At 34.7% G+C, this 19,419-nt stretch overlaps 1 protein-coding gene across 1 annotated transcript in view; it reads left to right on the top strand.

The window, feature by feature from the left end:
• The window catches only part of WDR27 (WD repeat domain 27), a 95,712-nt gene that overhangs the window by 39,077 nt on the left and 37,216 nt on the right, over nucleotides 1-19,419 (top strand). The window contains exon 23 of the mRNA XM_033512650.1: nucleotides 12,759-12,857. Within this exon, the coding sequence (XP_033368541.1) occupies nucleotides 12,759-12,857 (99 nt within the window). The remainder of the gene's footprint in view (nucleotides 1-12,758; nucleotides 12,858-19,419) is intronic.

The raw sequence follows: 19,419 nt of genomic DNA, 5'->3' as shown, positions 1-19,419 counted from the left end.
ATAGGTTTCCATAATTGACTCTGAATTTTCATGTGCCATCAAAAATGAGGAGAATGGTGTTCCCTGTAGCTCAGCTTTATGTGTTGTATATATATCTGACCACTAGGAACTCTGTAGAAAATACAATTCAATTTACTTAAGCTCCCAAAAAGGTGATGAATCTTTTAATATGGCTTTCTTATGAACCAATTAGCTGAATAAAAAATGAGAAGTCATTCAACTGTAATTAGAACTTTCCAGACCCTTTGTGTATGTGTTTTCTCCCCAGACAGATTCTCTTCTGAATTAATGTCAATCATATTTAAATTATTTAGAAATTGATCCTGAGTGAACATGTATTGCTACCTTTTTGAGTTTTTGAATTTTAATTCAGTAATGCCTACATTGTTGGCATAATGTTTGTCTTGCTGTTTGTGAAGAGGTGGATGATTGCTAACTTGTACTATAGACCTTTGAAACTGGACTGGGGTCAGGTTGATTGCAAACACAACCTTTCAAAACAGCTGGGTAGGAATGCTGTTTAAATTTATTTTAGGTATTTCTAGGTTAATCATCAGAATATGACATAGGGTTTCTGGTCAACTTCAAATTCAGAGAAAGAGGAATTTACTCCTCTGTCTAGTTTTGAAATACTGACTCAAATAATGTGTGAAGGTTAGAGATTTTATTGGCAGATTGCTGGATGTTTGGCAATAGGTATTGTGTTCTTGACATTTTTATGATAAAACATATTTTTCAAATTTCTGGTAAATAGCATTTCAAAATGTGGCTTGCAATACAAAAGATGGGCTTTTTACTTTGTGAAAAAATGCATCTAATATTCATCTCAGGTAATGATATGTATGATATACTAATATATTTATTAGAGGTTACTAATTAAAGTTGTTTTTGAATCATATAAAAACAGGTGCAGTCACAAGACCTTTTTGTCCTTTTTGCATTAAGTATTTGTTTGGAATTAGTGCTGAAAGAAGAAAAAAAGACAGCATGATTTTATCCTTACTCTAAATTCTTGTCACGTGGTGGGTCATCAAAGGAAGCCGAATAGCTGGCATGCGTCCTGCTCCAGTTGGCATGTGGTTCCTGGAGGGCACAGTGCCAGTCAATGCTTTTTAGTGTGGCTCCTGGGTTGGAATTTTGCATAATTTGAATCCTATGTCTGTAGAGAACTTTCATTGTTCTTGTCCCCTCAGGAGAACTGAGTCAAGATTTGGACTCTTGCTTATACTGTACTGTAAAGACAAAATGCAGTTTTGGGGCATTTTTTAGGAGGCTTTCCTTTGAAGTGTTGAGACTGGATATACTTCTGTGTTTCCTTTTGAAGCAGAAAATTGAACGTGGCACTGAATAGTCCATTCATATTTTTCCACTAATAACATCCTGACAGATGGCTTAATGTGTGACTGGGACAGTTTTTATAGTATCAAGAAGTCACATATTTCTGAAGGTTATAATGAATGAATGTCTACTGAAATAAGCTGCATAAAAATCAATAGTGTGGATACAAAGCATTATCTTCAAGAGAAGCATTCTGGAAATAGGTTTTGTAGCTTTCCACGGAGAAACAACTGCATCTTCAGTCATCTTGGAGTTTACTTTGTCAAGTGCAATTCTTGCACCCTGTAGTTAACAAATGTGATTCATTTTAAAGCCAAAAGAGGCATAATTGAAATATAATTGAAAGAAATTGACCTTAAACTGCCTTTTGTATTTCACAATATCTGAAGTATTTGACAGAGAGGAATATGTTGTCTACACTACTTAATAGCAAAATCACATTCCTACAGGACATGGAAACAGCAAACCAAAATATGTTACTGTAAAAAAAGAGATGAAAATTCTATCTGCCTTTTTTCCTAGTGTGAGGGTATATGACCTGTTTTATAGAAGAGTTTGATGTAGTTTGATGTAGTGGCTGAAGTAGCCACTTGGTTTTATTTGAACTGCTCTTAGTGTGAGATTTGTAGATACTGTAAATTGGGGTTGAAAGCGTTTCCCTAATTGATTACTCCAACTTCCACTAAAAGCACCTTTACCAAGACCTGTGTAAGACCAGACAGTCTGATCAAGCAGGTAACCTGGTTTTGAACTGTTATTGTTCTTTCCATAATTAGTTGTGACTAGAAAATATAGAATGTTAACACTTGCAATATCAAACCTTCTCTACATCCTAAATAGCCTAAGGTTACAAGTGAATTTTGCTGACTTTTGCTTAACTGAATACACATAATATTGTAGTTTCTAACAATTTTACAAGTGGACAGTCTAAGGTTTCTGACTATCAATATTATTAAGGATGCTGGACAAATATACTCTAATTTGGTTTAGATTTCCATTTTGCTGGATTCTGTACAAAAATTTTTACCTAAAAATTTGTTAACTAAAGCCATCTTAGTGTAAAAAGAAAAGAAATGTCTGGACAGCGTGAAATACTACTTTTTATAATAGAAATAACTCATTTTCTTTCTGTGCCATGTAGTTCTTGTTAGCTGTTTTACTTTATGTCTAATTAGGCACTAAATTTTTGTCTTTGAAGACCTTAGGGCTCTCTGAAAAAATTCCAAGTTTTCAGAAATGAAGTAGGGAATGAAGGAATAAATATTTATCTCTTTAATTGCTTTCAGACTCTTTCTTGTTAGCTCTCTTTGAACTGGAGCCTCTAAGAGGCACATTTTGACCCTAGTGCTGAAATTGGATTTTCCAACATAAAACTCTCTGTCCATGCCAAATCTCAAAGCCTGTGCTCATAGCTCACACAGATTGACCCATATCACAAACCCAGAAATTTTTCAGCATAGCAGGTCGCTGCATGAATAACAAAAAATACATGGGTAATGTATGAAGTCATCTTCCTTTTTTTTACACTTTTCAACAAAGTCTAGGATTTTGCTTACAACACTGTCTTTGAAACACATTCTAAATCCAAGATTAAATTCATACCTTCCAACTGTGAAGGCACCAAATCTTGAGGCCCCAGAGGGCAGCATCCTTGAAAGGAGTAGCAGGAGACAGGATAAAGCAATTTATTCTTATACATAACATCAATCTAATAACCATTTATGAGTCCCTGAATATTAACCTTCGTGCAAAATTGATTTTAGAGTAAGATGTCATTATAAAGTGATGTTGGAAAGGGATGATGGTCTGGGGGCATATCCAAAGAGTTTTGCAAACCTGTGAGGGGTGGCTGGATGCAAACCCAGACCTGATATTGTTTGCAGGCTGAGTTATTTTCAGATGCAAGATTCTGCGTCAGGCATAACACAAACTGTAGAATTTGTTTATAGTTGACACCTTAGTTTAAGTAGCTACAGAGATTGATATTCCAAATAAAATATCAGAGCAATATGCTATAATGTTTTACTACCAGAAAAATACATTTGGAGGTTGGGCTGCCAGTTCTGTGCATCTGCTCCTCTTGCACTGCACTGCTTCCTAATATAATCATTGCCAAGAAGATTGTATTTCTCAACCCCCACAGATATATTACTAGTCACATTAGTCTCTCTGTGGCTCAGTTCTGATTTATAAAATGGAGATTAACAATGGTCTCGTCTCTTCTCTCTTCTCTTCTCTTCTCTTCTCTTCTCTTCTCTTCTCTTCTCTTCTCTTCTCTTCTCTTCTCTTCTCTTCTCTTCTCTTCTCTTCTCTTCTCTAGAAGAGTTTAGATGAGGCCTGTCTCAGTTTGTTACTGCTGTAATCAGGTGCTCTGATCTTATTTATATGAAATATTTCCATCCCTGTGTGTCTGTGGTGTGATGAGCTTTAAAATTGCATCTGATTAGGTTGAAAATTGCATAAAACTATCTAGATACCAAGGAAGAAACATCCCAGGAAACTCCAAATGTGAATGCTAAAATTGTGTGGTTGATTTTCTCCCTTTAAGAGCCCACTTCATTTTTAGGTACTAATAATATTAGGTAAAAGACTACCTTGAGGGAGTTGTCAAATATATTCCAATATAGTTGTATGTAAATGGAAGAGATAGGACTACTTAATAGTCTAAAATGCTTTGTTCCATAAACCTTTGGAGTGTACCTTAGAGGCATCACTGAGGTTTAAATTAGGTATATTTGATATATGATATATGATAAAGTATGCTTTAATACTTTATTGGAGAAAATAGAAAGGTATTTTCTTTACTGGAAAATTCCTTTAGGAAATGTATGATATTGGAATTGTATCTTATTTATTGTCTTGGTCTACACTTCATACCAGAGGGCTTGCAGAACAGAATGTATTTATATAAAACAGTGGTAGCAACTATCTGAAGTATTTTGGTTTTCAGTGTGATTGGTATTCCAATTTTGCTCAAGTTTTATCTTATGTGTCCATACTGTTTAACTAAGATAAGCTTTAACAGGAAACATCTGGAGAACACAGCATTAGTCATATTTACTGTGGAAAAGGCAGAACTGACATTGCTTGGCAGATCCATAGCAGAGAATGAATGACAGAGACTGTGACAGCCTCTATGCCAGCTGTTTATGGACAAAATCTACCCCTTTCCAAAGAGGAACAGAGTTTTGTTTTAGTCTTGAACCTGAGGTTTTTGAATTCCTGGGTAGTGTGTTTGGCTGTTAGGTCTATTATCCTAGAAGTGAACAGATAAATATTGTTTTCTTAATCATACAGTCATGACTTTGGGTATGCTATTACTTGACTGTCTCTTTGGGTGCATCTTCGAAGATGACTGCAACTCTTGGCCTTGGTAGGTTATTTTATGAACCATGGAGTTATGTGAGCATGAACATGCTAATTGTTACATGAACATGTTAATTGTTCATGTGTGCTTTTTGGTCAGTTCAGGCTTTTGCTTATGTAGGCCATTACACCTCAGACCTGACCACCACAAAACCAGATCATTAGCTGAGAGAGGTGGAGGATTTTCTGATTGCTATAAATATATTGTAATTTAACTTCTACTGAACAACTTTTTCTTTTTTTTTAAACTGAATTTTATGAGTCTGTAATTTGTTACTGTGTTAACATCAAATTTGCTAATGTTTTTAAGAGATAGGAAGAAGTGTGAGAAATTAGTCTTTTTGATAAAGAAAATTAATTTTATGAAAAATACTCCATGCTCAAATGTCCTTGTAGACAAAACCGAAAGCTGAAGTAGATTTGAATACCCAGTGTTCATTTTGGAATGCATACACCAGTGAGGTGCTAAATATATATATATATATATATATATATATATATAGTTTCATATACACAGGGCTTATATTTTCCATATGTGTACATCGTGGTCTCAGTTCTTGGCAGGAGTTGAATTTTGGGTATCATTGGTACATCTGGTACAAAAATCTGGTTAAAAGTCCTTTGCAGCATCTGAATCTTTCAGTACTTCTGTCCAAAAGTCAGCACCAGCACACAAACAGGAAATGCAATGATCGGTACCGTTGATACAGAGGAGAATCTTGGCAGCAGTCGGAAAAGAGCCAAAGTGGGTGTGATACAACCATGTTGCTTCATAGTGAGAAGTGAGGTAAATTTTCTTAGAACAAAATCTTCAACTTATAATTCTGTACTCTAACAACCCTACATGTGTTATAAAAGTAAAGGCAACCTAAATTCAGTGGTGCATGGTGCTACATAAATTTCATATGAAAACAAATAAAAACAATCACATACATGGGGTCTTAAAATTAGCAAATTAAAGAGAAACTGAATTGGCAAAAATTACAATTTGGAAGCTTCATAAAATGGTGGCTTAGAGAGGGAAATCAGATATGGTTTATGTAATTCTTTATGGTGAGAAAAACTCAAATGTGTTAGCAATAACTGCCAGGAGACTGATACATTTGAAAAATATCCCCTGCATCTTGAAAGATGACTGATATGTATAATATTAGCTATTTCAATAATAAAGAGCATTAATAATGTTCACTTTCACTAATATTTTTAGTTATTTCAAATGAAATCAAATGGAAACTGGGATCTTATAGTACTGACTACCAGGAGGACAGACTCCATAAGTGTCTTAAAAAGGAAAGGGACTGTGAGAGGGTGTACTGTACTCAACATTTTGGTGCCATGCTTGATTAGACTTTCCATGCTACCATGTGGTAAGTGTATAAGATATCTTGGGACTGAACAGCATTAATCAGTGCTTAGGATACTTTTGAAATCTGTTTTATTATGGATTTGGTACCGATACCGTACTATACTTAAGGTAGTCTAACACTTTCCACTATAATTCTGTTTTCAGTTGCTTATAAGTAAGAATATTTTGGGTTGAAACTTTCCATGCTCTGTGTCTGCTTCAGGTTTATTGTTATTTTTCTTTAGTGTAAATAGTTCAGGAGCTTTTTTAGCATGACATAGAGGAAAAATACATGGTTGAATGGAATATGTGCCGCAGTATAAACAGGGAATGATGGAGTGCAAGTCAAACACTTATATAATCTATGGGATTATGCATCAAGTTTGATGAGACTGATGGAAGCAAATGGCCAATAATGCCTTTTTAATAACTGCAGAAATATTTTATGAAAATGTGTTATTTACTTATTTTTTTTTTATCAAGAGACTTTAATATTTTTATATTCTGTAGCTCATTTGAAATATTAGAAAAAATAGTCATAGAAAAATGATGACATTGGCCAATCCATGCAAAACATGTGATGAAAACATCTCTATTTTTGTAAGGCCAAATTAAATATCTTAGATATAAATGTCTTTTTGTTTGCTTCTTAGCTGTGGATTTTTTCCTGTGATCTGTTTGTAAAATACACGCTTCAGCTTAAAGCCACCGCAGCAACAAAGGGTTTTTCTTGAAACTGGTGTTACTTTTCTGATCCCTCTGAAAAAACTGGTAACAAGGATAATTCTTCTGTTATTCTTCAAGTATTTATGATTTGCTCCCCCCTCTTTACTATCCCAGGAGGCTGTAGGAGTGTAGTTTGTACACAAAAGTAGTTTGACACAAATGTATATGGCCATGGGTTGGACTAGGGAAGCAATGGGAACAGATGGGAACAAGTTTCCTTTGAAGTTAGAGTGTGACAAAACAGAGGAAAGAACTTACAGTGCAATTCTGCAGAAAAAAGTGTTAATTTATCTAGTACACACTGTCTACCAATGCAGTAGAATTAAGCAATTTTCCATTTGGATACAAATTCCTCCACTCAAGGAAAGGCCTTTTTCCTTCTTCCCTGTCTCTTGGTACAAGTCTAGGGAAGAAAGCAGAAGCTCATGTACACTTGTAAGGTGCTAAATACACTGTCACACTCTGGGTTACGGAAAACTGACTACTCCAAATGTTCTTCAAATGTCAAGTGAAAGGAAATACAAGTAACTTTCTGGTTATGGGTCCAGGAAACTTCTTTAGAAGCTATTGTTACAGGTAAATTATTTTTACTCTTGGCTGACCCTCAGCAAGAAATGGAAAGGAAATACCAGTATCTACTGAATCAGTATTTTTATTAGACAAAACTCGTCTTAATATAAAAAAAGGGGATTGACTTTGGCTAAAGTCTAAGACATTATATCCACATATGCATTTTGGGTATTGCTGAGTGCTTCCTAGACTGTTTTTTCTTTTTCATTACATTTGGTTTGCTGAGAATCTGCTCTTCCTCTGTCATTGATTTCATATTTTCAAGCTTTTATATTCTTCTGTGACTAGTGTTATGGTATCATTTATGATTCAGTTACTGTTCTTTTCTTTTTTCTGTAGAGAAGACTATGCTAAAATAATCTAGTGAGTATAGAATAGGAAAACATTAAAACATAAAAAACATTAAAAGTAGGATGACATCAGAAAATACGGCAGAAGTAAAATGATGGCAGACTACAGCAGAAGCAAGTTTATACTGGAGTTATTCCTCTTCCTATGACTGTTAGTTCTGTTAAAATACAATTATCTTTGGGGTTTATGTTTTGTTTTGTTTTGAAACTTTTGAAGTTAAAAATAAATGTACTTTCAATCTTTAACCAAGTTAACTTTTATTCTCAGAATTTAGACTATTACTGGCTAGTTTAAATACCTGTGGCTAAAGCTACTTAAACAGAAGCTGGTTTTATATACTTTTATATGATGATGTTTTTCTTTTAATCAGATTTTATTGTCTTACCTGTCAAAATTACTCAGAAAATTACTATTTTCCTTTCAGTTATTGGAAGAGAAGATGATAGCTGCCACAATATAATAAACTATTCTTGAATCTATCTAGAGACTCTGGCCCTTTTTCTGTTGAAGTTGAACCATTACACCTAAATATTTAGGATTTATGGGGCTAGGAATACAGTGTCAGAGACACCTTTATCAGTAATTCCATTAGGATATATTTTTAAGAGAGATGTGCAATGGGCAGGTTGTGTTCCCAGCCATGTTCTGTGTGTTTTGCCTAGCAGCTGTTCAATATGAACACAGTCTTTGTGGTAAAGGTCAGAGGAAAGGGCTTTCCCATATCTGGTCTTTCCCATGTTTTCCAATGCCTACAGGTTAGCTACAGGTGGGCTTCTACTAGTAGCTGCTTGTCTTGACTTTCCTCCACTGAATCTGGTTATACAATGTGACAATTTGGAAAAGTGCTGCATCCCAGCCTAGTCTCTAGCTCAGGGCTAAGAATCTTTTCTTGAAAGGTGGGAGGTAAGGGTTTGAATACTTTTTAGACTCAGAAGTATGACTACAGCACCAAATACAGACTCGCCAGATTACAATGAAGCTGCATGACTGCTTCACAGCATTTTTTGAAATAAAGATATGAGCCAAATGTTTGATTTAGAAACTGTGTGGAAGAGCATAAATTACCAGAATACCTGGGTTTAACAAACTTTGAAGTTTTGTTCAAAAAATTGAAATATTATCACATCACTTTTACGGAGTGGAACAGGGACATAAAGATTAAGCCAAAAATTAACATGGTCCTTCCCAAATTAAACTGAAGACCTGAAATGGAAAATTAATTTTTATTAGATAATTCTGGCAAAGTTCTGTATGCCACTAGATTATGATGGAAAAATTTCAACTTCACTAACCATGCCTCTCTGTGATATGTTCTCTTGGTTAAAAGATGGAGCATATTTCTTTGTGAATCAGAGCATTTTGTGCTCTTGATTCTTTCTCTTCTTTATTCCTCCTTCCATTAAAGGGAAGGAGAGTAGGCTTGAAGAGAAGTAATGCAACCTAATGTCACGGTGAGGGTGGCTGCAACAATCCTTAGAACTTTAGGGTCCTCTGACACCAGGGCAACTAAGGCTCATATAAAAGCAGCAGGTTCAATGGAGTGCCCAGAAACAAAAGAACTTTCATAGGGAAAATAAATTAGGGACGAGGTCCATAAACTGCACGCATACAGGGACAAACTCCGAAAGGCCAGAAATCAAGGGGAAGTAATAATATATACACTTGGGGGAAGAATATTCTAGAATCATAACCATAGAGGGAAAACAAGTAACCAATAGGGGAGCAGAACTTGGACTAATCAGCATAACTTAATAACACTAGGGGATGATGGGTAGGTCTCTCAAGCTTGCCCTGACCTAACAAATGTTTCCCAGGGCTTGAAATTAACCCCTGGCGCTTCAGGGGTAGAGTCTTTCTGGCCCTGTGCCCTGGCAAGGCCCATTCCCACAACCTGCTTTGCTAGAATCATGTGTAAGTTGTGCAGAGTTCAGGTGACTTACTGCATGCATCAAACACATGAATTTTGGTTTTATTATCTACAGTGCAGTTCTATTCTGTTTAAGATCTTGTTTCTAAAAAATAAAGTTATGTAGTGTGTTATTACTTATATAATTATAATTATTACCTGTATAATTAATATTACATATTTGTCCTGTTTTGGTCAGTTCCAAAGGGGATAGATATTTTCAATAGCTATGAGGAATAGGATTTAATTTTATGATGCAAACACTTCAAACTGTCTTTACATTACTGAATATTTTGATACTGTTGAACCATTTTGACAAGAGATTTTTGGGATTTCAGAGGACTGTTTGGCAAGAATGACTTCTCCCTGTTTTCACAAATACCCTTTTATTAGTGAGGTGTTTCAGAGTATCCTGTTCTGGAAAGTGAAGTGCATCTTGTAATGTTTTGTGCTTACTTCTCACTTAGTGTACTCCTTTCCTTTCTGGAGTTTCCCCGAAATGTGGACTTCTACAGCATCTTAGCTCTCACTTTCTTGAGACTTGCATGTTCCAGTTAATTATGTGATCATGACCTCTGCAGTTTGTTCTGGAACTGTGGTGGTGGAGTACAACCTGACTGCAGTCTCTACACCTGATCCTTGCTGAAATATAAAGGTCATTTCTAGCACTCTGTTCATGGAAGGAAGACCTGTTGAAAATCTGGACAACAGGGTGGTATGATATGGAGTGTGACAAAGCTCTGTATGAAGAGAGCACAATATTACAGGTACTGAGATATCACATAAGTGTCAGTATCTGATAATTTTGGTACTAATTGAGTCATGGTGTGGTATCATCAGAATGAAGAATGGAAAGCCTCTGTGGAGGGAGGAGATGAATGGATGTGGTGTTACACCCTGTAAAATAAGGGAAGAGTACTATTATATTTGAACTCTGAACTTTCTCTGTTCAAACCAAATAGCTGCACAATATTGTAACCTGTTTATGTTGTGAATAACCCATAATGCCTCTTAATACTTTTATGTCAATAAAACAACTAGAGGTGTTTACAAGGAGCTTTTCTTTGGGTGTTTTTTTATGGTAACTGCAAAACACTTGAGCTGTCCTGTGTGCAGACTGATTATACTAATTCATGATCTTGTACTTTCATTTAGAGGAAAGAATTTCTTGTCCACATAGACACCAGAATGCTTTCCTTTGTGTCATTACTGTTCTTGTCTCTTGTGAGCTGATCATGTTGCAAATGGTGGAAATCACAGTAGCTATGTTACGGCCATATATTTTAAAACAAACAAAAATTGCTACTTTTTTACCACTACCAATGACTATTCATTATTATAACAGATTTCTTGATATATTTTAGACTAGGGAGAAAAGTCTTTTTAAAGAAGGACTTGTGATTTAAAAGTATTTACTGTATCCTTTTAGGGGGGAGAGAATGATTTTAGCACATTCCTGGAGACTCAGCTTCTTTCTCAGTATGGCAATATCTGTGTGTAATGCTACAAAAGATAGAGTTTAAAAATGACTACCTATATTTCTGTCTGTTTTCAGGTACTCCATTTATACCAGTAGATGGTTTTAATTCCATATCAGGGTCTGTGTCCAGGATATGTGAGATTTATAAAATGGGTCCAAATAAGTAGATTTACATTTAGCTTCTATTTTTTTGCCTCCCAGTGAATATGGCTGTGAATAGAATATTTGACATTGACAACAGTCCAATGTTTCTTCAGTGCTGGTTAGGACTAGGCAGTCTTTGGTGTTGAATGATAGGATTTGTTTTCAGAGTAGTGCATTAAAGGTTTTTCACAACAGGCATTGATCCATGAATCTTTTCATAAATTGGGAAGGAATACTGTTGGGTGCACAAGTTTTTGGGATGTGTACCTTGTAGGTATTTGCTGTCTTCTAGGAGAGATTCAGCTGCCTTGAGTCAGAATGATTAAACTTATTTTAGGTTAAAAACTAAATTAATAAAAGCTTAAGTCACAGAGTAATACAGTGCTGTAATAGAGTCTATACACACTTTGGTTTAGTTTGTGTTCTAAATTCCATGTTCATTAATGGCAGAGATAAGGATCTTTAGTTTTTTTTTGAAACTGTAGAGTTTGGATTATCATCTTTGACTATTTTTGCATGCTTTATAATTAATTCTATCTTTTGAGTTACAAATTTTATTTATAATGTACCAAATAAGATAACATGTCATGTGTCTGTTTTAGTATGCCTTATATATGCATAGTCTATCCTACGAATAATTGTTTTACTGGATAAGGAATAGTCTAAAACAATCCCATGTGTCTGCATGTGACTCTCACAAGTGTTTCATGTGTGGAAAATATATCCTACAGGATTTATTTAAAAACTGTATTTTTTTTTTCTGGTAAAATAATGCCGATTTAATATCACAATACTACCATTTTCATAGTATCAGTATGCCTATGACTTTCAGTGAATTTTGCGACGGTTTCCTGATGCAATTTTGCATTTGCACTTTTTCATTATTTGAGCCTGCGCCAGTAAAAATTTAATTTTCTCCTTGGAAAGCTCTTTTCCCTTTTTCTTTTGAGAAACAAAGTCAGACAGTGTACCTTTTCTCACTGATGATACCTGCAGTAGTGGTATTATGATTGAATTGGTATTGAATTCTATGCTGTTCAATTAAACACAGAAATTACCTGTATAGAAACGGAAACATTTTTACTTAACATTAGAATTATCTAATTTAGAAAGGTATTAAATTACATTGAAAAGAAAAGATTTAAATTCCAAAGAACATAACTTAAAATAGATTTTAAATATATTAAATATATTTAAAATATATTTTAATTTTTTTTATCTGCTTCTTAAAGTACACCTAATGTTAATTATTTATTGGGGAAAGAGTGTGTTATTATTTCTATATACTTTATTATTATTATTATTATTATTATTATTATTATTATTATTATTATTATTATTATTATTTCGAGTTACTGTAAGTATTTGCTAAATTATAAATATCAATTCTAAGATAGTGATGACTTTCATATCCATTTAGCTATGATTAAAATAGTCTAACTTCTCTTTAGGCTGCATATTTAGTGTTCCTATACTATAATGTAAAGCTTCTAGAATGTGGTTACTTTTTTAATCAACTCATTGTTTTTTAGGCTTACATATATGAAATGCGTTCAAGCACATTTTTACATAAACTGGGGAGACACACAGAATCTGTAATCAATGTCAGTTTTAATCCCTCATCTCCACAGGTAAGCCATTGCTTTTTTTCCTCTTTGTAATGTAAGCATGCAAAAGAACTGTAATTTTATAATTTTAAATTTACAAAATAACAAAAAACCCCCATCTCATTGTCGTCTTCCTTTTTATTCTGTAGTCTTCTCTTTTATTTATGTGCCAATGTGTCGTGCATCTGTTGGGCTGTTCTTCTACTTCCAGCTGTAGTGAGGTTGTTTTGCCAGTTATAAACTCCTGCAAAATTCCATACAAATACAGAGAAGAAATGCCCCGATTAAAGGCCTGCAAAGAAGTCTTCTTGCCTGGGAACGCTTCTGAGCCTGTACATGTTGAATGTTGGGAAAAGGCATATGTGAAATTGCCTGAATAGACTGCTAATTCAGAGAATGTAGGAGAGAAATAAGTAGGGACAGGGAAGTGACAAGGGCCTCAGGCTTGCTGGCGTTACTCAAAGGCCTGAAAGATTTAAAAAGCAACATTATTTTAAGTGTACTGTGTCAGAATTGGTATTGAAATAACTTTATCACAATATTTTGAAAGACTACTACTGTTGTTCTTTGAGCCTTCTAGATATCAATAGGTGAAAAGTACTTCAAAGAAATAAGGCATTATGCAGTAGCAATTTCTATTTTTTTGGTGATCATTATACTGTGCTAACAGCATTATATTTCAGTGTAATGGTTTAATTGTAGTGCAGCAATATATACAAAATGTTTGTTTTCTAAATTTTATTTTGACACCCAAGCTTCCCTGCAACTAATTTATCATGTGAATTCTTTGCATGCTGTTTTCTATCCTATGGATTTACCTTCTTCGTTTTCATGTATTAAATTTGCCTTGAAGCCTTATACTTTCTACTTTTTTTCCTTACTTGAAAGACACAACAGTGGTCACTATATATATATTTATGTAAGAGTGGACAGTAACTTCTGTTTACTCCCTCCTCACCACTGACTATACTTGTTACTATTAAAGACAACAGAGTAAATAAAATTCCTTTACTTGTAGAAATATTGTAACATTTACATATCTCCTTCCACTTGTAAATATAGATGCTAGCACTCCTGTGATTTTAGAATTTCTGGAAGATTTATTTCTTATGTATATATTATATGAACTGAGAAATTGTTGATTGCTGTCTTAGGATGAACATTATGTATTTCTGGTCTTTGGATTCAGCAATGTTATATTCAACCAAATGGCATGGTTTATTAAATTTTGCACCAAAATTAAGAGTAGTGCAATGTTTAGCACTGAACATATTTCTGCAAAAAATATACACTATAAGAATAGAGCTGACTGTAGTGCAGCATTCTGATCTGTGGTCCAGCTGCTGGAATGCATTTTTGTGGAAAATGTCTGATTGGAGTTTAATTGTTAAAAGTCTAGAGGCTCAATTGCAGTAGTGCTATGAATCAAGACTTGGAAATCAGCTAAGTTTAAGAAAATCAGTTGATCAAGGGGCACAATCTACAAATGGTGTAAATTAAACTTTGGCTGTGGCTCCAAGCCAGACTGGTATTAGAGTGTGCCTTGGGGCACAAAGCCTCTAATACTGAATTTTATGAAACATCACACAGTCAATTAAGTATTATAGTTAGAGCCAAATCTGAAGTTCAAGAGCCACAAACCATTTTCTTGAAGTCCTCTTTCCTGAGAAACGAGGTCTGTGGTCTTAAAGCAGCTCATGACTCCTCATAGATACAGTTGGAGGGAAAGACTTTGAAGATGATTTTATCAGAAACAGTTTACTAAAAAGCAAAGAATGTGCAAAACTGCAGCAAATTTACAGATGAAATGTAAATTTGATTAACCAAATAATTCTGCATAATATGCAGTTCAAAATACTTTCTAAGTAATTATTTTGGGGGGAGATACAGAAACAAAAAACAAAACAAAAATAACAAAAATCTACCTGGGCTTTCTAAAATAGAATATAGAATATAGAATATAGAATATAGAATATAGAATATAGAATATAGAATATAGAATATAGAATATAGAATATAGAATACAGAATATAGAATATAGAATATAGAACATAGTATGAAATTACATTGCAAGGTGCTAGGAGATGCTGCTAAGCAGTGCAATGATAAGCTTGTAGAGTAGAAAATAAGAAAACCACAAATTAATCAGAAAATAATAATCCCATATCTTGAAAGAAAGACTATGTATTAGGCAGTCAGAGTTTCCAATAGTGGAAGATTTTTGTACCCATTTCTACCACTGGTTAGGGATTTAAAATTGACTCTATTCTTGTTTCATCCAATGTTTGAATGCATGAAGCTAAGATTTATATTGGGATCTGAATAGCCGCTGTATAAAGAAAGCCCCATTTCATTCAAAGAGGAACACTGGCAGGAGAAAAAGAAATGGGTGAAAAAAGAAAGTGGCTGATGAGTGAAATTCAGACATTATAGTTAAGCTTTCTGCTATGGAAAAATCCAGCCAAAAGTGAGATGTTCTGTCAGTGCTCCCGTTCAGTTGTTGCTTGCCCAGCACCTGTCCAGAGGTAGCTTATTCCAGCCATTCCTATAGCTCTCACTTGCATAAGTGTTCTTCCAGAAAAGAGGGAAAAGCCCTGGATAAATATGTTATTGTTACAGGGGGCATTGTTTCTTTCATCATATGGTGATCTGCAATGATTTATAAAATGATTACTATGAAAGCTGGAGAAGGGGAAAAAGTTAGAAAATTTGCATTTATCTCAATGAGCAAGATGATTTCTCATTTTTAGCTCCTTATTACTACTTCCTGGTTTTCACTCACTGTTCAAAACTTATGTAGGGAAGAATGTTTATCTTACCAAAGCAATTAATAGAATTTCAATCTATTTTAGAGAATATGCATTAGGGTAATTGTAGTGTTTAATTATAATAACTTTAGTTATTAACTATAACACATTTGAATCAGTCAGTTAAAAAAGGGGTGAGTCTTATCTTCCAAATATAGAAAGAATAATCTCTGTTTTTGAAGCAGGATAAAAGCGAATGGGGACTCTATTCTCATCTGCTGGTTTTGTGAAGTTAAATATTGGTATATGCTGTGATGGAAGTTGTTTTTCCATGACAGAATCATGACTTCAAAATCAGCTTGCATTGCTAGCACCCTATTGATATACTGAGAGGTAGTTTCATGCTTTTGCTGAGATGAGCCTGCACTTGCAGTCAGCCAGCTGGCCTGGCTGAGGACCTTCTGATGCAGAGTATGATTAAAATTGGGCAACAAATCAGAGATTACCAAGAAAGAGAGAGGCTATTTAATGTTTTTTCCTATTTAAAGAGAAGCCAGCATGTTCTCATGTGTCTTGATATTAATTCTAAAACTCTATGCTCATTTCATAAACCTGTTCTCTTTCATTAAATATTCCTTACACAGTTTAAGAGTAATGCAGTCTTTGTAGGACTGTCTTTGCCAAAGACTGTAATGCAGTTTATGTCTGGTAAGAAGATATTTCCTTTACCAACATCCAGCCAAAGGAGAAAGTTGCATTAAAAAGAAAAAATAGAGCCTCCTGCTGACCTCTTCTGAGGTTAAATGTATTTCTGTCCTTGTCTTCTTGAATTGTTAGCTAAATCTATGTATTTACATTTGGTTAATCTCAGTGAAGTGAATGAAGATATGGAATGGAAACTTCCTATATTTAACCACCATACCAGTTTAGTTTTTCTATTCAAATTACTGAAGTATCAGTCTGATTAATATTTTATTTTTATGCACCATCATGTTTAATATCCTTCTCTTTTTCATCCTCAAATGTACAGATTTATTATGATGGTATTAATAAAAAAACAAAGGGAGAACAGTTAATGCAATTTGTCCTAATCTTTCATGGGTTTTTACAGATCAACTTGTAAACAAGTACCAAGGTACTCATGTGAAGCAGTCCAAGGTAGCTGCATGTGCCCTTTGTTATTCTGTAAGACTGTAAGACTTACAGGAGGTAGAAACTGGGGTAAAAAGATCTCTTCAAAAGGTAACAGCATCCGGAGTATTGTTGAGCAAACAAATCATTGTGACATGAATTAAACTTTGGGGTTTTTTAACGTAAGATAGTGCTTTAAAAAAAATTATTAGCAGTCATTGACTGATACAACTGTGTATCACAGTTCAACGTGTTAAAAATCTTGAGATTGTCTTCAGGTTTGGAGAATTGCATAACCATTCAATTTTTAAACTTTCAACAGTTAAATGGATTTAGAAATTGAGTCAAAGCAGAGAAGTGACAGTCTATGTATCTTGGGGGAAAAGAGGATCTTCAGCTCTACCCACCTTTGGGTGATTCTCAAAGCAAACTTGGTTTACTACAAAGTCTTTTTTGGCTGCTGCCTTTAAACCAGAGGTTATGTTTGCAGATATTGGCCTTTTCTGTCGTAAAAACTGGTTTGACAGGAAAGAACATAGAGCTTTGGCCTGTTCCACTCTCCTGCTACAAGGGTGGTTGAGCCTGTGGATAATTAGGCTGTTATTGTGACACAGCAGATAGTCCTACTGAATTTATTCCAGTCCCTGATAATTCAAAATTAGGAGTTCATCACTGAACATGTATGTCTCTGTTTATAGCAGAAAGATAATTTCTTTTGCAGTTTCTAATAAACTCTGATAATGTTGTGTATTAATATATTAAAATATGAATTGATGTTGTTTAGTGCAACAAATTGTTTATACCAAAAAATTCTTGCAAGTAAATATGAAAACATATAAAGAAGGATGGCAGATTTTAAAAGAGAAAAAAAGAGCCATCTATAAGCTAGAAAGGACAATATAATTCAGTTTAATCATTGACTAATCTGTGCATTTTAAGTGTGTTGCCAGCAAAAAACAGCTGTACACCACATGATTTAAGATAAAAATATTTGCAGAGGCAAGCATCTCAATTCATAGCATATTTGTCATAAAATCTTTATGGTAGTTTGTACAAGGGTAGATACTTTATTGAATGGCACTGCTAGGCTGAAAGGGCTGGTATGGAACAATTGGTTAGTCCGTTGCTCAATGTGAATTTTGTTTACCAAGTATCTAGACAAGCTTCCCTGTGGACTGGAGGGAGAGAGGATTGGCTGTGAGGGGGAAGGAAAAGCACTAACTGTAGTCATAGGGATGATTTGGAGAACAGACAGCTTGGAATCTGTCAGAGAGTAAAGAGAGAATGGTGGAGACTAAGAACTGGAGAAAAAGAACATATGTATGGAGTGATGTGATGATGTTGGAGAGATGAAGAGAGTGCCTAGAGGGAGGGAATGAAAGCCCTAAGTAAGAGATGAAAGCTGCAAGGCTAAGAATTATAGTTTTTGCACTTCTAGTTAAGCCTTTTTTCTGAAAGAGATAGGAGAAGTGAGATGCCTGTGACCAGGTTTTCAGAGCTGCTGAGAGCCAGAGGTTGCTCTTGACTTAACAGTTCTGAAAACTGGTGTGTTCAGGGTCTCAGAAAAAAACCCCCATATTTTTGAAGGAAAGAAAGGGAAGCTTCCAGATGAGATAAACCTCACCTGCTCCCTTTACACATTACACAACTCTCTTGTAGGAGCCAATAACGCAATATTGAAAGGGATAAGCAAGCAAGCATCTGCTTTTCATGCTCCGTGAAGGAGAATGTAGAAAAGTATTTTGTGAAATGTTCTTTGAATGCAGTCTTCTCATTTGTCTGGAGGAGCTGAAGTGAGGAAGCTTTGCCAAACAGGAAGAACTAAAGGACTAATGGTTAGGAGTTTGTTCAGCTACAATATAGCTGCTGTATATATAGTTATATATATATGTATATATTATCATTAGTTTTTATAGAGAAATAGAATTTACAGTTTAATTCTCTTATGTAGCACTTTAGGAAGCTGTCAGGGTGTCTTCTTTCTCTTTCTTGAAAAGTGCTGCATTTAACTTACTCAACAGATAGCATTCATAGGATGGAGTAGAATTAGAAACCATTCCATGGGAAGTTACAGTTCTAAAGTTTCTGGGCTTTTCATATAGGACAGGTACAAAACTTTTTCCTCCATTATAATTAAAATTTAGGTATTTGCATTCCAACAATATTCTCCCTTCTTACATAGTCTTTCAGAAATTTAAAGCCAAATTAATTGGCAGTCATGGTACAAATGTATAGTGGATTATAACAAATCAGAGTTCAACCATTAAAAATATATTTAGATTAAATACAAGCAAAATGAAGTGTGGAATATGCTGCATTCTAAATGAGCTTTTGGAAAAGGGAAAGCTAAGTTTTAGCTAACAGAATAAATATGAGAAGGAAAACAGACTCAACTTCTGTCTTAAATTAAAATAGCAACATAAAATGATTCCAGCTGACTGATGAAGTATGATATAGCCACACCAAACATCTTGGCCCAGCTCCTGGTTGTATCTGAACTGTGTTCAGCATAAAGGGAGAAGGGTGCGAAGCAGGAATTTTTTAAAGCTGCCTTTTGTGCCTCTCTTCTTCCAGTCCACTTCAAAAAGTACAGCAGTCTCAGAAATGCTTGATTCTGGACTCCCTAATAAGTTTTCACTGTGAGCTGATCTGGCAACTGGGAGGACTTTTGCTTTGCCTTCTTGCTTTCAGGGCTGTACTGTGTAGTG

The sequence above is a fragment of the Parus major genome, chromosome 3, assembly GCF_001522545.3.
Source record: "Parus major isolate Abel chromosome 3, Parus_major1.1, whole genome shotgun sequence".
Lineage (NCBI taxonomy): Eukaryota > Metazoa > Chordata > Aves > Passeriformes > Paridae > Parus > Parus major.
Note: the sequence above shows the minus strand (reverse complement) of the source record. Positions and strands in the feature narration are given on the sequence as shown.